The sequence below is a fragment of the Puma concolor genome, chromosome B3 (assembly GCF_028749965.1).
Source record: "Puma concolor isolate L17-30 chromosome B3, mPumCon1.1.hap2, whole genome shotgun sequence".
NCBI lineage: Eukaryota > Metazoa > Chordata > Mammalia > Carnivora > Felidae > Puma > Puma concolor.
In genome coordinates this window covers 89,588,869-89,610,950 of record NC_141672.1, presented here as the reverse complement: position 1 = coordinate 89,610,950, position 22,082 = coordinate 89,588,869, and the positions used below count along the sequence as shown (strand labels likewise).

Sequence of the window (22,082 nt, the reverse complement as noted above, 5' to 3'; positions counted from 1 at the left end):
ATGAATAAAAAGTACCTGACCAACATCACCTTTTTGAGATGCCTGGGAATAGCACAGGCTTCTCAGGTTTTATGATACACAAACAGAAAATAGAGATTTAAAAAAAATAGGATCAACGTTGTTCACTTGGCAGTCAGTTCAAAGAAAAACGCACTCATACCAACCTCTGACAAGAGAAGCATCCGCCGAATTGCACATCACTGACAGTGCGGATCCCAAAGTGTCTCCAAATTCTCTTCTTTAGTAGACTAACAACACTAGTAGGCAGATGATAATCCACAGACATTCTTTGGACAAGAAATAAAGTATTCTTTAGGAGGTAAAACACATTTTGACACCTTCAAACAAATGCCAGAAGAATTGGCAAAAGACATTCTCGCAAACGCCAAAGTTGCAGTCAGCCAGGATACTGTATGCCTGGCTCACGGCCAGTCAGGCACATGCAAAGTCTGAGGGGTTGCTTCTTTATACCATTAGAGTAGCACGTAGGATAATGTTGCCGATGTATGAGTGTTCAGAATTTGAACTCAGACCAAGCCTGAGTGGTATGCAGCCTGTTCCAAGGTTGATTTCATTGCTTAGGGAATGTAGATTCCTTAAGAGTGTCTATCTATGGCCTTTTGTTAGCATGACATAGCAAGACAAAAAATTTAAAACCACAGGTTTATGCAATGTCCTCTGGGAATGGGGCAGAGGACTTGTAACTCGGCCTGAGGAAGAGTCAACTGTGACAGCACGGTTGCAGGCTGTTTTGGAGCATGGATTGAAGTCTGGAATCTGTTGTGCATGTTGAGAGGAATCCAGCATTTCTAGATGTAGGACAGGGTCATTGGCAAATACGGAATTTGACAAAAGGGGAGTCTCACAAGAATTAACAATATTTGATAAGCCAACAAAAATATGGACTCTAGGAGTAGAACAACATTCATTGTTTCAGGAAGTCAGCTTTAGGGCCTGAAGAGGGGACAGATGCACAAAGGGATGAGATGGAGATACAGTTCTCTAATTTGGGTACAGGGGCAATAGACTCCTAGTATATTTTATAAGCAACCAGTTGGAAATTAATTAAGATCAGTGGTTAGAGCTAGGCTGAGCCTGATACAGAATTCATCAGTATTGGACTAGGACTTCTCCAATCTCCTTTTCTCCCTCAGCTCCCAAGTTTCACACTGGCCTAAAGAAAGAGCTCAATCTGAAAGTAGCTAAAGTTACTGGGGGGTGGGGCAGAGGTGGAGGGACAGGGAACAAGGTAAAGCCCTATGTCTTCTTGGCCCAAACAACGCTAAGTAAGGGAGAAATACTTTCCTGAGATACATAGGCAGATAAGCCGATGAATGCCCAAAGGAGTATGAAAAGGAATATTGCTTTCTCTCTGTTATCCCTGTTTCAATTCAAACTGATGCAGAAACATTTGCTAAGGCAAATGAGAGGAGTATAGCTCAGTTTACCAGTCTTGAGAAGTATGTGAACTCAAGTGTAGGCTAAGTGAGCCTTCAAGAAAAACACACCGACACTATTTGTCAGGGTAACAAAGCCTGTAAGTAACTAGTCATATAATTCTTTTTTTTTTTTTTTCAACATTTATTTATTTTTGGGACAGAGAGAGACAGAGCATGAACGGGGGAGGGGCAGAGAGAGAGGGAGACACAGAATCGGAAACAGGCTCCAGGCCCTGAGCCATCAGCCCAGAGCCTGACGCGGGTCTCGAACTCACGGACCGCGAGATCGTGACCTGGCTGAAGTCGGACGCTTAACCGACTGCGCCACCCAGGCACCCCACTAGTCATATAATTCTAACCAGAAGGCCGGAACAAATAAATTACCTGGCTGGAAAAGGAGGATTAAATGAATAGTAGTCACCCCTACATGATTGGTGACTTTTTAAGATCATGGTAAAATTACATCACTACTTTTCAAGTAGACCAGATTCAATTAGACACTTTATATTGACTTTTGCTTATCAAAATTTGAATCTTATTCATGCCCAGACTATTGTCAAGGAAGCAAGTATAACAGTTTCAGTGCTGCAGCCTGGCTAAATTCCAGAACCCTGTATGACCACACAGAGTCTGGAATCTTTCTGACCACCAGGATTAGATATGCCGTATTTGTGGGCTAATATTTTTTCCTGCGTGATGTAAGCACTGCGTGGGAAAATGTTTATTTCAGACCAAATAGGTAAGAATGAATCTTAATCACCATTTATTAAACACTTAATGGATATCGGACACTTGTAAACTCCAAACATGAATGATATTAATTTCCATAATGCTTTAAGGAGCAACTATTCTCCCTCATTTTATAGAGGAAGCTCAGCTTAGAGAGATCAAATAGCTTGCCCAAAGTTACCCAGTTAGTGTCAGAGCCAGAATTTGAACTCGAGGACTGTGACTTCAGTGCCTTATGATTTTGATCATTACATTCTAATCCTATACGAGTGCCTTTCCTCTTTCCATTTTTGGAATTAACTCAGAACTAAAATCATCTCATCAGTCTAATTGTTTACTTTTTTGAGAGAAAATTCTTACAAAGCAAAGGGAAGTAATGAGATAAATGAAAGCCTCAAATGAATCTATGAATGCAAATTTTAATACTGTATATGAAATATTAAGGGTAGGGACACCTGGGTGGCTCGGTCGATTAAGTGTCTGACTCTTGATTTCAGCTCAGGTCATAATCTTGTGGTTTGTGAGATCAAGCAGAACCCACTTGGGATTCTCTGTCCCCTTATGTCTTTCTGCCTCTCTCCCTCTCCTGCTTTCTCTCTCCTCTCTCTCTCTCAAAATAAATAAGCATAAAAAAAGAAAATATTAAGGACAGATCTCTCTCAGGCCATGTCAAGAAAGAGGCTGGTATAAAAACTATAGTTTGTGATATTTATTGAGACTCCTCTTAAAAGAGAATTTATCTTTGGGAGACCCGGATGGTCAGTCAGTTGAGCATTTTGAGTCTTGATCTCAGCTCAGGTCATGATGTCACAGTTGATGAGTTCAAGCCCCACATTGGGCTCTGCATTGGTGGTGCCGAGTCTGCTTGGGATTCTCTGCCCCTCCCCCGCTTGTGTGTGCGTGCTCGCTCGCTCGCTCTCTCCCCCAAAATAAATAAACTTAAAAAAAAAAGAGAGTTTGTCTTTTATCATTACTTCGAAAAGCATTCATGTTCCATTTTCTGGCCTGCTGGAATATTTAAAAAGCTTCCAAGGGACCTGGTCAGTATATAGTCTGCTTCTGGCCATATAATCTGTAGAGCTGGAATAGAGTAATGATTTGAGAAAAACAAAAGCTGTTCATGTCTTTAGTTTCTCTAATATTTGTAACATTCTTTTTTTTTAATTTTTTAAATGTTTATTTATTTTTGAGAGACAGAGTGTGAGCAGGGGAGGGGCAGAGAGAGAGAGAGAAAGACACAGAATCTGGAGAGGCTCCAGGCTGTGAGCTGTCAGCACAGAGTCCAACGCAGGGCTCAAACTCACAAGCCGTGAGATCGTGACCTGAGCCGAAGTTGGATGCTTAACCGACTGAGCCACCCAAGTGCCCCTATCTGTAACATTCTGGTAATCTTAAAGTTAAGTCCATGAAGGTGTAGGGTGAGTGGAGAATACCACAGAAATAGCCACCAAATACTGGAGTACACAAAACAGAACAAAACAACATTAATATTATTTATTTTGTTTTTATAGTTTCATAGAGAAATGATGAATAGCTGGAGTATCCACAGCTTTTTTTTTCCCCTATGGAAGAGAGCCCCTGGATGGAACATTATATTCTTGCTTATTTCAAGGAGGTGGAAGACAACCTTCATTTACCCTGCCTGGGGTAATTGCTCATGTCAACTGGGCAGGTAGCTAAGTACGCAGCACCCGTCCGCACAGGCAGGCAGGCGTGAGCCCAGAGCACTCCTCACGAGGGTTGTTGAGCACGCAGGTGTCCGATCTCTCTGCCAAGACTTCTGATTAGGACACTCAGTCAAACTACCAACCCTCCTGCGTGCTTCAGGGCTTTTCCTTCTTCTATTATTTATTTTTTTTTTACCGGCCCCTTTCGGAAAACTCGTGGAAAGAAGGCTTTGGTGACCTTTTACCATTTTAACAGAGAATAGATTCCTTCTTCCCATTTACTTCCAGGCCATTCTTCTCTCTCCTGCCTGTATGAGACTTCACCTTCTTTTTTCAGTATCCCTTGCCCAGCGCTGCCTCCCACCTCACTTCCCTGCAATCTCAAGTGTCAGTGTGGCAGAAGACTGCAGAATTTGGCTTGGACTCTCCACATAATCAGACCATGCCAGCCTTTCCTCCTTTGCCTCCTTCAGCTTCTCTTTTTGGGGAACAGACTGGAGATCTGAGGTCTCACTGAGCTTTGCTTAACAGGCAGAGTTGCCTGTGATGATAGCATTTAACTAGGAAGATTTAGAAAGTGAAACATGCTTGTCTTTTCCCAGCATAAGGTTTTGCTTCCACAAAGCTTGAGAATGAAGTTTACAGGGAGCTAGAAATTTCACTAAGCCAATCCATGTTTCCTACATTTGCCCAGAGCTTTGGAGTCATTAACACGTTCAACATTCCCACAAAGTAGTGCTGAATTATATTATTAATCATATCAGTAACACTAGGTATTTTCTGCTGTTCAAGGAGAAGTAAATATAAACATACACAAATAGTAGAGGGCAGAATGAGGTTATTCTGCTCTTCCTCATACCCCATCTCTGGATGTAGGATTTCACCGTGTAAATCTTATTATAGCACCAATTTCCTCTGCACCCTCCCCTGGTATCCCAGTTCAACAAAAGTTAATTTCATTAATATTTTTAAAAATTTATGTTATAATGATCACATATGTTTATTCTCATTTAGTCTAAAATTATGCCAGCATTCTGTTAAGGAGGTGCACACTTAAATAAACTTCAGCTGTCAACTTGTTTATTTCCCAAGTTCAAGTCTTCCTGAGAGATGAGGCTAGCAAGGTAGAGTATTCATGACTCATTCATCCAATTATTCATTCTTTACAAGAAACATTGGAGGCTAGGGTACAAAAATAAATAAGACATAGTCCATGCTCTTGAAAAATGTATAATCCCCAGGAGCCTTTTCGTTCATTAATTCACTCAGCATTGCCTGATCATGTTCTTCAGGTGTTCTCCCTTGCAGAATGCTCTGGCTCTGTACCAGAGTTACCTATGGAGCTTTTAAAAATTACTGTTGGGGCACCTGGGTGACTCAGCAGTTAAGCTTCTGACTCTTGATTTTGGCTCAGATCATGATCTCACAATTGCCTGAGTTCGAACCCCATGTTGGGCTCTGAGCTGACAGTGTGGAACCTGCTTGGGATTCTCTGTCTCTGTCTCTCTGTCTCTCTGTCTCTGTCTCTCTCTGCCCCTCCCTGACTTGCACTGTCTCTATCTCAAAATAAGTTAACTTAAATAAGTATAGCTCAGGCCTCACCTGAGCAGAATATCCAGGCATCTGTTCTATTTTAAAGCTTCACAGAGGATTCTGACCTATAGCTAGTGTATTGAGAGCACAGTTTATTGTGAAATTTAGTGTTTCAGTCAACACATGGCTCCACCTCAATTCTACATAACCTTGTATTTTATTCACCGTGTTTTCTCTGTTATTCCCTGTGATGTTCTGTTTTTGAACCCTAGCCACTGTAATTTCTACAGGTTCGGAAGCTCCAACGCTGAAGTTGTCCAGGGGCAGGTAAGACCAAGTTGCCACTAAATGCCAAAGTTAGTTTATTGGTTCAGACATCACCCATTCGTTCTGGTTCCATAACAGTTGCTGCTTTTTCTGCTGTGACTGAAATCCTGTACATCTATTCGTGTATTTTCCTTGAGGCAGGAGGATGCAGCAATATTATCCAAAGAGAGCACAGATCCAAATGTGAGTTAAATATAGTGACAGGAGCCGTTTCATGATGGCTTGTTTTAGTTGTGAAGTGGGGACTCTGTTTTCTTGCTGCCAAAAAGAAACTGGCCTCATCTTCCTGGTATGTCTGCCTGGTATGTCTATCACAGCCTTACCAGTTTATCAGTTTCCTCTCACTTATGGCCTCTCATTCCTCCATTCAGTGAATATTTATTGAATACTTATATCAGGCACTGTGTTAGAGCTGCAGATATAATGATGAACAAAATAGAAGTGGTTCTATCTCTTTGAGCCTTCCTCAGAGAAAATATAGCTTCTTTATTTCTCCAGTATCTTAATAACCTTTCCCTGGAGCTCCTACGCACTGATTAGCAAGGGAGACAAATTACCTGAATATCCAGCCTGGTCTGAAGTTTAAAATGATGCAGTAATTCAAACACTGCTTTGCAACAGTGTCATAAGTGATGGACCTGTCTGTCTTAGGGTCTTGGGGGCAGCAGTCCTCGTCCACACAAGTGCTGCTTGCCTGCTGGCATTTAGGGCTGAAGTCTCTGGCTGCAGGTTGCTTGATCAGAACCCAGTAGCACTCTGGCTGACTGGGCTTCTCCTTGGCTTCCACAGGTTGCACACCCTTGAGTCTGTGCTGCATCTGCTGTCCACTTCACCCTCTTGTAATCGCTTAGTGTTCATGCCTTAAGGGAACTGTGAGAGCTCAGGAGACATAAAACTCAGGATCTTCTCTGCCAGTCCTTCTGCAACACTGAGTCACTGTGTCTCTGTCCCATGTTGTGGTGGAGGCCACCTGGGAGTTGATCTTGTCCCGGAATCCCAAATAGACATCAAGAAAGAGCAGGCATTCAGCTGTTGCGTTCATCCTCACTTACTGAACACACTGATTTCAGGAAGTCAGGGCTGCTTTGCTGCCCTTCTTCCCATCTCCCAGAGTCTGGAAGGACTGGGCTTTCTTTTGATGGTATATCCTCCTCCTTCCATACACCTAGTGTGGCTGAATAGTTGGGTGGGGTATCTTCTCTGCATTCTCTTTTGTGTAGGCTTGGTGGTTGATAAAGCAAAGGGAGAAGTAAAGGATTTTGGACAGTCCTCTCTTAAGACAACTTGGCTTGCAAGGCCCCTGTCTTCCCGCACATTGTAGATTATATTGCTGTATGCAGACGTTCATTCTCCCTTCCTGTTGCCTTATCACTTGCAACACCTCTAATGCAAGTAGTACACATTCTTGGCCTCTTGATATGGGTCTTAGATATGACAGACTTCAGCCAGTGGCATTTGCGTGGATGTGATAGAGGCTACATCTGAACAGAACCTTTGGGAGTCAGTGTAGGAATAGTGTGGCCCTATTCCTTCTGCCATGAGAATGGCATGACCAAAATAGGGGCCTCTTTTGTAAGCCTGGGTCACAGGATGAGAAGATGCATGGAACAGCAGTAAAGCTGACACTGACCTGCAGCCAAATGTAGCGATGCAAGTGAGAAATAAAATTTTGTTGCTATAAATCACTGGGATTTGGGGGTAGCTGTTACTGCAGCAAAGATGAAAGATAAACTCCATAATCTTTTGTATATCAAAAGCCAAATGTCACTTCCTTCTTTATTTCTATTTTCTTTCTCTAATAAATCATAATCTCTCCCCAAGCAGATGAATGCCTTGAGCCAGATTGGGTGAAGGTTACTCATTCAGAAAGGCAAAAGCATAAAGCATCTTAATTCTTTACAAAATATCACCATGTTACATAAAGAGAGGAACTTCATACAGAAAATAAACTGTGCTTTTTGGTTTTTATTATCACATTTATTTTGGTGTATTGTTTTTGCTCTGAAAGGAAGAAGGAATCCTCATTGTATAAGTAAATGGTGGCATACGCTATAGCATATGACAGCACATCCAGGTGAAAATTAGAAAGTGTTTATTAAAAGATAGTATCATTTTGAGGTTATGGTATTGTTATAGAGGTATAATCTAGAGGAGGCACTAACATCATTCAGGTAGATAAGTTCTGGGTTGTGATCCCAGAGTCATGGTCCACAGTTTGTGGCCAACCATAGAATCCCTCCTGTCCTTAATTGTTTGGATGCAAGTAATTTAGCTCAGATTCCAACAAACACCAAGGATTCTTGCTATTTTTTCATTCTGTTGTATTTTGGGAATTTGAAAGCATGTAAAACTTATTTAGTTGTGAATGCACTTGTTGCTTATTTACTTATGCCAGAGACACACAAAAGAGCTGGTAGACAATGAGGAAAGAACTGTTGGTCCCACAGTGATCATTTTAGCTATGTCTGTGCAACACATGGTAATCACCACCAGCAGATACATTTGTTTAAAAAGTAAGAAAAATAGAAGGCAGTTGAGGAGGAGGGAACGATTGGGGGGGGGGGGGGGGGGCTGGCTTGGCGTGCACTCCAGACCGCGGGAACGTTATTGTGCGTGGAACGGCTGATTTTGGAAGACTATTGCCCAGAAGAAAAGATGTTTGGTTTTCACAAGCCAAAGATGTACCGAAGTATAGAGGGCTGCTGTATTTGCAGAGCTAAGTCCTCCAGTTCTCGATTCACTGACAGTAAACGCTATGAAAAGGACTTCCAGAGCTGTTTTGGGTTGCATGAGACTCGTTCAGGAGACATCTGTAATGCCTGTGTCCTGCTTGTGAAAAGATGGAAGAAATTGCCAGCAGGATCAAAAAAAAACTGGAATCATGTGGTAGATGCAAGGGCAGGACCCAGTCTGAAGACAACATTGAAACCAAAGAAAGTGAAAACTTTATCTGGAAACAGGATAAAAAGCAACCAGATCAGTAAACTACAGAAGGAATTCAAACGTCACAATTCTGATGCTCACAGTACCACCTCAAGTGCCTCCCCAGCTCAGTCTCCTTGTTATAGTAACCAGTCAGATGATGGCTCAGATACAGAGATGGCTTCTGGCTCTAACAGAACGCCAGTTTTTTCCTTTTTAGATCTCACGTACTGGAAAAGACAGAAAATATGTTGTGGGATTATCTATAAAGGCCGTTTTGGAGAAGTTCTCATTGACACACATCTATTCAAGCCTTGCTGCAGCAATAAGAAAGCAGCTGCTGAGAAGCCGGAGGAGCAGGGGCCAGAGCCTCTGCCCATCTCCACTCAGGAGTGGTGACTGAGGTTTAGGTAGAAGGGGAACAAAAAAACGATTTAAATTTTGGAAAGAAAACGAAGCAACAAAACCCTCCTATTTTTAACTTGGATACCTGCTATTCTGCCAAAAGACACTTTCTAGAATAGTTTTGAATGGGTTGTTATTTCTCCTCCAGTTCCACAAACTCTGAAGCCAGTGTCTAGCTTACTAAAAGAAAAAAAGTGTACATAATATTTAAGATGCTGAGTATTTCATAGGAAAGCTGAATGCTGCTGTAAAGTGCTCTTTAAGTCTTTTTTTTTTTTTTAATCCCCTTCTAATGAATGAATCTAGGGGAATTTCAGGGGACAGAGATGGGATTTGTTGTATGATAAACGTATGTAGTTTTAGTCTTTCTATATTGAGAAGCAGTGGTTGGGGCATTTTTAAGATGGCTGGCTATACTTGTTTTCCTTCATGATAATAAATTTGTCATAACTCAGTAACGTGGACTTGCCCCAAGAGGTAGTTGTTAATAATTTAAGGTCTTGCCAAGGTTCTGATGATTCAAACCTGTACTACTGAATATTAAGCAGGACAGACTAAGCTCTCTGGTGCAAATGCCTCGAAGGAGTAGTTTCTAAACATACAGAGAGGTAACTTGAGTGTATATGTTGCATCCTCTGTCACCTCCCTCCATATTCATTTTTGATAAAGATTTTAATCTATATTGAAACTTCTAAAGCAGAATCAAAGCTCCTCTGGGGAAATGTCAAGTTTTAGGATGAGCAATCCTAAATGAAGAGAACCAAAGCATTACCGCATGGTAGAGATCACATTCTATTAAAAATGTTAAATTATCTTTAAAAATGTACAAGTCTTCAGGATGGCACACACAAAAAAACAAAGGTTAATGCTTCTTGGGGCACATTTCTTAGAGGGCTTGCTTAGTGTGTAAATAATTGACTTTTGTTTGTGTTACATGACTGGTGACTTCATTGAAAATCTGCGCAATTCAGTTTTAGCTCTGGATTACTTCAGTTGACCTTTGTGAAGGTTTTGTCTGTGTAGAGTGGTTGTTTGACTGGTTTTAACCTATTAGGGTTTGGGGGTTTTTTTTGTTTTGTTTTTTTTTCCACTCTATATTAAAGTAAAATTCTAAAAGAAAAAAAAAAATAAAAAGAAAAATATAGTAGCTTTTTTTCCCCCTTTAGAAATGCTTAAGTTTCCACTGGATCGAAGTGACTAGAATTTCCTTGCTGCTGTGCCAGGGAAATGCCCCTGCTGCCTTTTCTGGTTTTGTATACAGAACTGCCCGCCATTTTCTGTCTGAGAGAAAGCATTTCATTATGTTCAAACCTGGGGTTTTCTAAGTAAAAAAAGTAACAGTCCTAACCAGATACTTGGTAGTGATGAAAAATTTTGTGTGTGTGTGCTGGACAAAATTTATAGCTGGATCTGATAACAGATTTGTAAGTCAGTTCTGTCGTGAGTAAATTATACACAAAAGAGAACACCTAATCATTTTTAAAGTAATTGATCTTTTTCTATAAATTTGGAAAGAAAAATCTATCTATTCATAGATAGAATATGAAGAATACAGTAATAGATATGCTAGTATATGCTAATATAGCCAAATACTGTTTTAAAATATAAGTAGATAAAAAGTAGACAGTTAAGTGGAGCACATTTTGTTCAAGACAAAACGTGCTGAGTGAAATTTGTTTTATTCAGACAACAAAGTTAGGCTGACAATGATTGCCTGGGCCTATATAAGCAAAGGCAACGAGTAAAGGCTGTACTATTTCTAGGTCAGACTTTAGAACTGATCCTGTTTAAAAAAGAAAATCAGAGCTTGCTTCTCCCCAGAGAGGCAGTAAGTGAGCAGCCAACAGCCCTGGCTCTCCGGAGTAGTAGGCCCTCGTGTGTCACTCATTTGGCATCTATATCTATTTGCTTTCTCTATTCCACTCACATACATTATCCCTGTTCTGTTAACACACCTTTCTCTGGGTAATTCATCCACTGATCCTATGTACCAAATTTTATTCCAAAGCCAACATTTCATATTTATACTCAGAATATTAATTAGGTCATGAGTTACCTTTTAGGGCATAGACTACTCTGATAACCTAAAAAAATGAATGCCCACTTCCTGAGTCTGACTTATTCAGTTGTCCCCATACCTTGGCAAACTGGAGATTTGTGTTTGTATCATCTCTGTTCCTTTATATGTTTTGTTAGAATGTCTTTCATTTCTGTGTTCCTCCAAGACCCATTTAACCACCATTTTCTCCATGAAGCCTCCCTCACCCTCCCATGGCCCCCAGCTAGATGTCATCACTCTCATCTCTGTATTCTGATAGCACTGAATTCAAAGAGAGTTTTTATGCTGTTTATGGTATTTTGCTCTCTATTATAGTGTGTTGTATATGTTGTGTATCTCTCCTAATAATGATGATGGTGAAAACAGCTACCATATGGTGAGATCTTTCTGTTTGCCAGTCTCTGCTAAACACTTTATACCTCACAATAACTGAGTTTATTATTATCCCATGTCTACAAATGAGGAAATTGAGGCTGAAATTACTATTGAATATCTGTTACTCCGTTAACAACTTCTTAAGGTTGTGAGTTGAGGGAGAATGGTGGAGATTCACTTTTACTGAATATTTAATCTCTGGCTGACACTTGATGAGGAGCTTTTAGGTTTATTTTTTAATCATATGAGGTAAATGTTAAATCATTTCCATTTTCAGATGATTATAGTTGACTATAAACAAAGTTAAAAGACAAATAATAGACTTTAAAAAGATATTTACAGTACATGTAACTAGCAAAGGATTGAGAGTTGGAATACAATCAGTAAGGAAAAAACCAATTCCCTAATTTAAAAAATGAGCAAAAGACATGAACAGGAAGTTTACTGAAGGGGAAACCTGGAATAAGCAAAAATACACGTAGTGATACTCAACCTGTAATAATTAGGGAAATACAAGTTAAAACAATGAGATACCATTTCAGACAGTGTTGGCAAAAGTTAAAATGCCTGACATCTAGTGTTGGTAAATGAGAATGCTCTCACAATGATGGATACAAAAGAAAATAACATACCACTCTGGAGAGCTATTTATGATGCAAAGATTATCATGTCCTGTGACCAGCAATCCCACTTGTAGATATATACCCTAGAGAAAGTCTCCCAGGAGGCATGTTCAATGCCAATATTATTTGGGGAATGGATAAATTGTGGTATTTTTGTACAGCTGAAAATCATAAGGAGTTAAATGATCTTAGACATCTGTTATTTTTCCAGTAATTTTCTCTATGATTGGAATATTTAATAACTTAAGATAAAAGATATAGCAAAACCTAGATTCCAGACCATGTCTTTTCTACTGGAGTACTTATTAACAAATATTTATTGAATTAAACATTTATGTGCCCATTGGTAACAGCAGTCACAGTGTACTGAGTGCTTACTTATTGCTAGGTGCTACATATACTATATATTCTTTTCTTCTTTTCCCCACAATAACTCTGCAAGGCAGAGATTTCTAGACCAGCCATTAAATGAGGATAATGAGGCTCTGGGAGGTAAAGTATGGTTTTTTTTCTTGGTATCATACCGATTCTCAGAAAGGCACTAAGTAGTATTACCTTTGTGTCTTGAAAGCATTAATGCTCCAAAACTTATAATCAGGAAATAACTTGTGCTCTCAGTTTAATATTAGTAATAAGTGAAATTAAAATGCTGTAAATGTTATATTGTCAAAGACATTCATATTTGCAAATTCCCCCCTTATAATTTCATTGTTAGATCATTGGAGGTGAGGGATCACTGCTTTGTTGGGAACGTGTGGTGGCCATAAATAAGTCCAACTTTCCTTAAAAGAGGCTTTAAAAATTCACTTTACAGTTTTTAAGTCTAGATGTTAATAAAGTTGAGGGAGGAACTTATTTCTGAGAAAGAAATGAAAAGACATTGAGCTAAAACAGCATCTTTCTCACAAGGAGACGAGTGCCTCATCACACAGTTCAAGGTGCTCTGCAAGCGTTCTGCCTGTTGCCACCTCCCTGTGTCAGCAAAGCTGTTTTCTGTCCAAAGCCCTTGGCTTTCTTATTCTTGCCTCTGAGCTTTTGTATGTGTCATTTTCTCTGAGTAAAATGTATCTCTTAGCATCCAAGCTTAGGACTCCTTTTGTCAGGCTGCTACTGCTAATGCCTCATTTGAGCAATTCTTTTTTTTTTTTTTTTAATGTTTATTTATTTTTGAGACAGAGACAGAGCATGAGTGGGGGAGGGTCAGAGAGAGAGGGAGACACAGAATCTGAAACAAGCTCCAGGCTCTGAGCTGTCAGCACAGAGCCCGACGCAGGGCTTGAACTCATGAACTGAGAGATCATGACCTGAGCCAAAGTCGGAAGCTCAACCAACTGAGCCACCCAGGCGCCCCTCATTTGAGCAATTCTTATGACAGTCTCCAGACGGGGGACCCAGGGAAATTAGGGGAATTGAAGGTATTCTTGCATATCTGTTGTCCAGGTGGTAGCTGCATCTAGAAGGTAGGGCCATCTCTCAGAGACCCCTTATCACAGCCTAGGAGTGTATGTAACTGGTGAGGCCCAGAGAAGGGGGCTTTTTGTGTGTCCTGCCCCTGTCCCCCTGCCCCCCACAACATTCCTGCACATCCACAGATCTAACAGGTAGGCATCTGGACCCCTGACCTCCTCCTACCCTTCTCTCCCATCTTCCTTCTCTCTGAAACTTGCTCTGTTTCTTTCAAACTAACCATTTCATAAAGCTTAACCTCTAGGGTCACTTTTCTCATCACCTTGCAGCCATTCTGTAACAAACACATACACTTCAGAATTTGTGACCCTAATCTGATAGTTACTTGCTGCTGTGGAAATGGCAGAGGATCTAGAGTCAGGGCTGTCTCTTCCATTTCATGTAAGACCCTGAGCAAGTGTCTCTTGTCCCTCCCTGTTAAGCTCATGGGTTTGCTGGAGCTAGCCTGCCCTGGATCACAAAATCTGATTGTTTGGTTTTCAGTAATATTGTGAGCTGTTTTTTTGTTTTTTTTTTTAACTATTCAAGCATCAGAATATTCCATTAACTTATTTCTTGGCCTCTTTTTTATTGTATTAAAATATACATAACATAAAATTTATCATTTTAATAGTTTTTAAGTCTACACTTCATTGCCATTAAGTACATTCACATTGTTGTGCAAACATCACCACAGTGCATCTTCAGAAGTTTTTCGTCATCTCAAACTGACACTGTGTATCCATTAAACATAACCTTCCCTCTCTCCTCTTAACCATCATTCTGTTTTCTTTCTATGATTGTGACTACTCCAGGTACCTCATATAAATGGAATCATGCAATATTTGTCCTTTTGTGTCTGGGTTATTTCAGTTAGCATGTTTTCAAGGTTTATCTGTGCTGTGACATGTATCAATTTCATTTTTTAAAGTCTGAATAATTCCATTCTATGTACATATCACATTTGTGTATCCATTCATTCATGGACCGATATTGGGGTTGTTTCTACCTTTCGAGTATTGCAAATAATGCTGCTGTGAACATAGGTGTTCAAATATTGTTCAAGCCTCTGCTTTCAGTTCTTTTGGGTATATGCCTAGAAGTGAAATTGCTGGATCATATGGTAATTCTGTGTTTAGTTTTTGAGGAATCACCATACTTTTCCACTACAGCTAAACCATTGTATATTGCTACATACAATGTATGAGAGTTCAAGTTTTTCCGTCACTGTTATTTTCTGTTTTGTTTTTGTTTTTTAATAATAGCCACTCTAGTGGGTGTGAAATGGTATCTCATTGTGGTTTTGATTTGCATTTCCCTAGTGATTACTGACATTGAACATCTTTTAATGTGCTTTACTGGCATTTGTATATCATCTTCAGAGAAATGTCCATTCAAGTCCTTTGCCCATCATTTAATAGAGTTGTTTGATTTTTGCGTTGAGTTTTTGGAGTTCTTTTTATGTTTGGATATTGATCCTTGTCAAATATGATTTGCTAATATTTTCTTCTATTCTGTGAGGTGCCTTTATAAGTTGGTAAAAACACAGACATTAGTTTAAATTATATAACTTAAAATTAGGTTATATTAAAAACAATATAATAAATACTCAAAACTCATAATTTAAAAAAATTTTAATGCTTATTTATTTTTGAGAGAGAGAGACAGAGACAGAGTATAAATAGGAGATGGGTAGAGAGAGAGAGGGAGACACAGAATAAGAAGCAGGCTCCAGCCTCTGAGCTGTCAGCACAAAGCCTGACATGAGGCTTGAACTCATGAGCCAAGAGATCATGACCTGAGATAAAGTCAGATGCTTAACCAACTGAGCCACCCAGGCACCCCTCAAAACACATCATTTTTTGATTACCTGTGCTCTTGAGGTTGTTTCCATCCATTGTATCCAACTGGTAGAAATACTATCTAATGGTGTATTACTGTGCTTGTTTTCCCCCAACTCTGAGTTCTGTAACTTCATATTATAGCCTAAAATTGGTCAAAATAGGAGAATTTATAGCACTGAAATCAGCAAACACTATAAATCAGGGCTTTATTGTTTTGTTGCTTATTTGAACTTAAGAGAGTGATGGAGAGAAGGTTAATGGTTCACTGTCTGTTGCTGTTACATTGTGAATAGCACAAAAAAATAAGAAAATATTCTTTTAATGTTTGAAAATGATTAATTTAGCAAAGAAGTCACTCATTTTATTGAGAAATGAGTGAAATTCCAACCTATAACTTTGTTATTTCACTTTTGTATTATTTATTCAAGTAAAGGAAAATATTAATTCATATATTCCTGGTGAACCTACATGCAGAGAGCCACTTGTTAAATATTACAGACACACCACTGAGTAAGCTCTCTATGAACAGGCACTTTGTCATGTTCATCACTGTCAACATGGCACCCAGAAAAATGCCTGGCTTGTTGAACAAATGAAGACACTTAAATTCTCAGTGTCTCATTTTCTCATCTGTAAATTGAGGCCAGTGTAACTAAACTACCACACTGGGGTGAGGGAAGAGCAAAGGTGGTAGGTAGTAAAGCTGACAGTGCTTTATAAACAAGTAGTACTAAACAAAGCAGTCTTACCAAGCTACATTATGAGATTATATATATTTAATATGTTACGTTTTCTTCATGTGTTGTTTGGTTAAAGGACTCTTAAATGAAGCAAAGATTTTTATAGAGAAGACTTTCTTCACCCTAAGAAAACATATTCACTTTATTTTTTTTTAACATTTATTCATTTTTGAGAGACAGAATGTGAGTGGGGGAGGGCAGAGAGAGAGGGAGACACAGAATCTGAAGCAAGCTTCAGGCTCTGAGCTGTCAGCACAGAGCCCAGTGTGGAGCTCAAACCCATGAACCTTGAGATCATGACCTGAGCCGAAGTCAGATGTTTAACCAACTAAGCCACTCAGGTACCCCGTTACTTTCTTTCTTTAAAAGTTGGTAGTCTTTGGGGGCACTGGTTGGCTCAGTGGGTTGAACATGTGACTTCAGCTCAGATCATGATCTCATGGTTTGTGGGTTTGGGCCACATGTCAAGCTCTGTGCTGACAGCTCAGAGCCTAGAGCCTGCTTCAGATTCTATGTTTCCCTCTCTCTCTCCCCCCCTCCCCTGCTCATGGTCATGTTCATGTTCTCACTCGTGCTCTCTCTCTCTCTTTCTCTCTCTCTGTCTCCCCCATCTCAAAAATAAATAAACTTTTAAAAAATTAAATAAAACAAAATAAAAACTTGGCAATCTTTTCTTTTGTCTGGTTCAATTCCAAGTACTCTAGAAAATACCAGAGAAATATATTCCTTACACTGAAAAGGTCTATAACCTGTTTATAATGATAACTTCCATGAGAAATTTAGAGAACAGAAAAAAATTAAGTGGTTAATGTTTGGTATTAGACACTCTACCAAGGGTTTTAATGTCTGTTCTTCTTCTTTTTTTTTTTTTTCTTAATAAGATGCCAGAGATATTTTGAGTAGCCTTTCTGATTATAAAAACTCTTCTTCTAAAGCCTGTAAAGTAACATAGGTTTTCTTGTCCAGGGCATCTTGGATAGTGGTATTAGATCATCATCAGGGCATTTAATAGATGATCACTGTGAGCATTTGCTGTGCTAATAAGTATGTCAAGTATGTCAACTATAATTTACAGAGTTCGGTAAAATATGGCCTGTTGGAGAAAAAAAATAGACAAGCATAGATGCATTAGAAATCCACATCAACTATTATCCATCTTTATGTTTCTTAAACAGCCTGTCTTACTCTACCAAAAATTAGTTCCCTGGAGTAAGTTGTCTATGGAGTAAGATCAGAACGTGGGGGATGAAGAGACAGTGCTGGCTTGGGATTTACAGGCCAAAAAACTTTACTGAATATGAGAAGGAAGAATGGACAAGGAAAGGATTAGGGCTGTGGAAGCCAGGACTTTCCCCTCCCACCCTATGTACTTTGTCTCACCCCTTATATTCAAACTAGAATTGTTAGGGGTGCAGCCACTGACCTGTGCCTGTGGACTTGGTATTAAACAAGTATATAGTCTGAGAACTCAGTGACAGGACATTTTTAATGATTATGCCCCAAAGTAGAGTATTCTTTCTTTTCAAGGGTTCATATACATTAGACTCCTATCAGATTTTCTTGCTGAGAGATAAGTACCCACATGTTTAACCTTAATCAGATTGTTAGTCATCACGTTATACCAACAGCCATTAAGAGTAGCTCCACACTTTTTTGAAGGATTTGACCCTCCTTTTTTTTGATAACTAAATCCCACTGGGAGATGGAACAAACAGATTTGTGTTTACTGCTTAGCTATTCCTTTGAGTCAAAAATGATATTTTATATTTATTCCATTTATATTAACTTTTGTGAAAAGTGCCTTTTGAAGCTTATTTCCATTTAGCTGCAAAGTCTAATCCCTTGATCTAAACATATTAGATTCTTTGATGGCAGCCTGTGCTTTGAACAAATATTTCAAGTAGATAACATTAATTTAAATAATCCTGCTACCTAATATATTCTCAGATAAAATACTGATTTAAATGCTGATATAGATGTGTAGGCTTCCATTTTCTTACTGCTCTTTCCTTATGTACAAAAATAGATAAACATTTAGCCTTTCCTAGATAGTAGGACTTGTTCATAGACTGCAACAGGGTTTGAAAGCCATGTTTTACTTGCAAAGGGCTTCATGCTATTAGATCAATGACTTGCCCCAAACCAGCACTCAATACATATGCTGGTTGATTTATAGTATGCCCTGTTTAAGATCCATACTGATTAATACACAAAATAAGCAGTCAAATATAATCATGATAATAAAGAGTAGAATCTGAAAGGCCTGTACAGTTTACAAAATACTAGCAGATATGTTATCTCATTTAATCCTCTCAAAAATCCTGTGAAGTAGATACAGCAGGTATTATTGTCATCCCTTGTTATCCAAGGCCATAGTTTATAAATAATGGAACTACACTTGAACTCTAGTCTTCACGCTCCAGGGTTTCCACAATACCATACTATGTTTCTGTCACCTATTTCAGGGTATGATGAAATACTGTGTTTACGTGAGAAAATATTAACTACATTATGAGGACTGTGATGGTTTCTTGGTAAAATACTTCAGTGGCATAACAAGCTATTGCTACATTTCTTGGCTCTGTTTGTCTAAACGTTCTAAGTAGTTTTAGTGATTTTTAATGGTTTTCCCCTCTCAGTCCAGATCTACCACATTTTGTCACCACTCTGGGTTTGCGGGTGTTACTCTTTAGTGAGATTGCTCTGTAGAGGTTGAGAAAACCAGGAGGGCCATTAGCGTAGCTGATAAGCAGCTTGGTTGTGAAGCAAAAGAGCAATGCTTCTTTGGCCCTACAATCTTGTGGGAAACCAAGGTGTTAGTCTTTTCTCTTAGAGACTCTTGTTTCTTCCCATCTAGCACTCCCTAGACCTGAATATTGATTCTCTGCCTTTCTTTGTGCTCTAGTAGGGTAATAAGGGTAATGCACGTATAAATCAACCTTTCATTTACTTAAAAGAATTATCCTGCAGTAAAGGAGGAAATAGAAGCTACTCTGATCCTTGAATGCTGGGCAAAGGCAGACCTAAGTACACAGTTCTTCAATGTGACGTAACCTTTTTCATTTAAGAGACATTTCCCCCTAGTACCTCTTCTTGCTGGCAAACCATGAAAGGAAGCGTGTAGACTTGGCAGCCCAACCCTGAAGTTTGTGTCTAAAAAATTACTGCAATTTATGCACCAAGGGCTCAAATGACATTTGTCATTTGGCTGGGCAAAGACATTTCTGAAATTAAAAAGGATGACCTTATTTCACTTAGTGAAATGAGATGTGCTCTTTAATGGAACCCATTTTGAATAGTTGTTCTTTGGGCAATGCTGTCAAAAAAGAAAACGTATTTTATATTCTTCCTTATTATCAGAAGAAAATACACTCCTAAAATAGAGTCAGTTAAGACTCGCTTGGTTCTCACTGAGCACCTCATGGTACCATTTAAAAATTCCTATTCCTAGGTGGTGATTTGGCACACATTTTTTCTTTTGAGGTAAAAAGCAGTGATCACAGAACAATGGAAGATAAGTACTATGGTTGGTTTTGGTTTTTTTTTTTGATATTTAATAAACAGTACCCACTTTTGCTTCCTCTTGCTCCTTAATCCTCAGGAAGTTCCTATAGTCCTCAAGGTTGAACCTGTTCTTAATCATCACATTTATACCATGTAATCAGCAACTTACGGGTGCCCTGATATATATTTAGTTAACATTTACAGAGCCCTTGTATATCCCATTCACTGTCAATTTATTTAATCCTCTTACAAAAACTTCAAGTAGTAGGCACTCTTACTATCCCCATTTTACTGAGATACAGAGAGGTTAATTACCTCATCTAATATCATGTAGCTCATAAGTGGGGAGCTGAGGCCTAAACCCAGAAAGTCAGACTTTAGGGTCCTTGCATTTGACCACTATGTTACTGTGCTTTACAGTTGGCTGAATATTAGTGTCAGGAATGAGAAATTGTCCTCTGTTCTTCAAAGGTTCATCTAACTGGTCTAAGAATTAAATTGACATGAGACAGATTAACAGGGGAGAAAGAAATTTAATTTCACATGTGTGGGAACCCCACATATATGAGAGAGGTTCAAAGACAGAAAGGTAAAATGAGATCTATATGCCATCCTGAGCTAAGGAAGGGATGAGGACCTGGGGCACCAAAGGGAAGGAAGACAGTTCACAGGGCAATAAGAAAAAGAGCAGATGTTTGGTAATTAGATGTTTACCCTGCTATACAGAGGGTCATTCAGATAAAATTTACCTCTGGTAATAACTCTTATTCTGGGAGTTAGATTCTTCTAGGTGGTTAAGGGAGGGGCAGAAACTTCTCCTGAGCCTGCAGAGTCTCAATTCCCTTCAGCTCAAAATAGTCCACATGTCACAGGGCCATTTTGGAGAGACTTGTTCTGAATCCCTTCACTAACCTTGGGTAGGATTCCTGTAGAAGACTCCTTTCCTCACTGTTAGCCCTATTTGGGATTTCTCCCCCTGTCAAAGCTGTGGGCCCTTTGCTACCCAGACCCCTTTCCCACTCCAATCTCTGTCCTCACCTTGCCCCTGTCAGCCTAATGTTGAACATGTGGTGTCAGGATTCATTGGGCCACCCCTAAGGATAGTCTGTGTTAAATGTGCCCCCACTCTTGCTTTACTCGTTCCTCATCATTGCCTTCCTTTCACCATCTAACTTTGTTTATAGGACCTCCCCATTGGAAGTGAGAAAATGTCCAGGATAGCTGCTAGTTCATTTGAGTTTTCTTTTAACACTAAGGGAGAAATTGTCATTTGGCCATGCAAGGATGAACCATAAGGAGAGGTTGTTCCTGGCAACTAAGCTGGAACTCAGAACATACTTTCCAAAAGAGACATTTTTATATATGGCAGTTTTTATTAGGGATTTATTGTCAGAACAGCATAGAACTTCATTTATTTGTTGATTCATTAAATCATTTGTTTAGGTACAAGGGACACAAATCGCCACCATTGGATTAAGTCCATGACTGGTCTGCAGAACCTAACCATTTATTTGTAGCATTGAATCTAGAAGAAAGTGTGTTACTGATTAACTTTGGAATATACTTTTTTCATAATTAAGGTATTGCCAGTAATGATAGTCTTGACTTCAGCTTTTGAGAAAAGTTCAAAAGTCAGCAATGTAAGTTGCAAACTGTTGACTTAAAAAAAAAATAGATGTGTGGTTTTCATTATGAGAATGAACTTTTTAAGAATATAATCACTTGGGGCCCCTGGGTGGCTCAGTCAGTTAAGCATCCAACTCTTAACTTCTGCTTGGGGTAATAATCTCACGGTTCATGAGTTTAAGCCCATCATTGGGCTCTGTGCTGATAGTGCAGAGACTGCTTGGGATTCTTTTTCCTCTCTCTGCCCCTCCCCTGCTCGCTTATTCATTCATTCATTCATTCATTCATTCATTCTCTCTCTCTCTCTCTCCCTCTCTCTCAAAATAATTAAACTTAAAAAAAAAGAGTATAATCACTTATCAGTAACCCATAGTGCTTTAGGTAAACCCAAAGGATTATTATGTTAAACTTGGATTAATTTATATGCCCTGAAAGTATATATTCTATTAATTGTGATCGGTGAATAATATTAGTAGGCATTTCCTTTAATTTTCCCCCCAGTACTTCTCAACATTATATCTTTTCAGTGCAGATGTTTGGGAAGTTGGTCACTGAATCTGAAAAAAAGTATATCAAAATGCATTATGTTTTACTTTAACTTATGAATAGAGTGGTTAGCCTTATTTAATTTCTAGGGAAAATTTATTATTTAATGCCATTTTCTGTTATAGACTTGAAATGGCTGAATATACTTAAGTTCTAAGATGGGGTCTCACTAAATGTAATTAGAGCATGTAGCTTTGCAAAACTTAGAGGTGTCAAAAGAGTGATGGTATCTACAGTGTTTAGGAAGATTTAGTGTCTCCGTAGTAACCAAGAAGTCTTTGGAAGTATGCACACACC

The 22,082-nt window shown here is 39.1% G+C and overlaps 2 protein-coding genes and 1 long non-coding RNA gene across 8 annotated transcripts in view; all 3 read left to right on the top strand.

Moving 5' to 3' along the window:
- The window catches only part of FRMD5 (FERM domain containing 5), a 321,532-nt gene that overhangs the window by 172,182 nt on the left and 127,268 nt on the right, over window positions 1–22,082 (top strand). The gene's annotated exons all lie outside the window — the stretch shown is intronic.
- On the top strand, window positions 1,785–12,349 carry LOC147580191 (uncharacterized). The gene is made up of 2 exons (XR_015252617.1): window positions 1,785–8,227; window positions 10,171–12,349. It is a non-coding gene; the product is annotated as an uncharacterized LOC147580191 (long non-coding RNA).
- LOC147580192 (SIN3-HDAC complex-associated factor) lies at window positions 8,233–9,480 on the top strand. Its single transcript, XM_086710554.1, has one exon. It carries the CDS (start codon window positions 8,351–8,353, stop codon window positions 9,014–9,016), a length of 666 nt encoding a protein of 221 aa, XP_086566680.1. The 5' UTR covers window positions 8,233–8,350; the 3' UTR covers window positions 9,017–9,480.

What these genes read in the sequence shown, in the direction of transcription:
- LOC147580192 (XM_086710554.1), top strand. Translation starts at nt 8,351, where the DNA reads ATGTTTGGTTTTCACAAGCCAAAGATGTACCGAAGTATAGAGGGCTGC.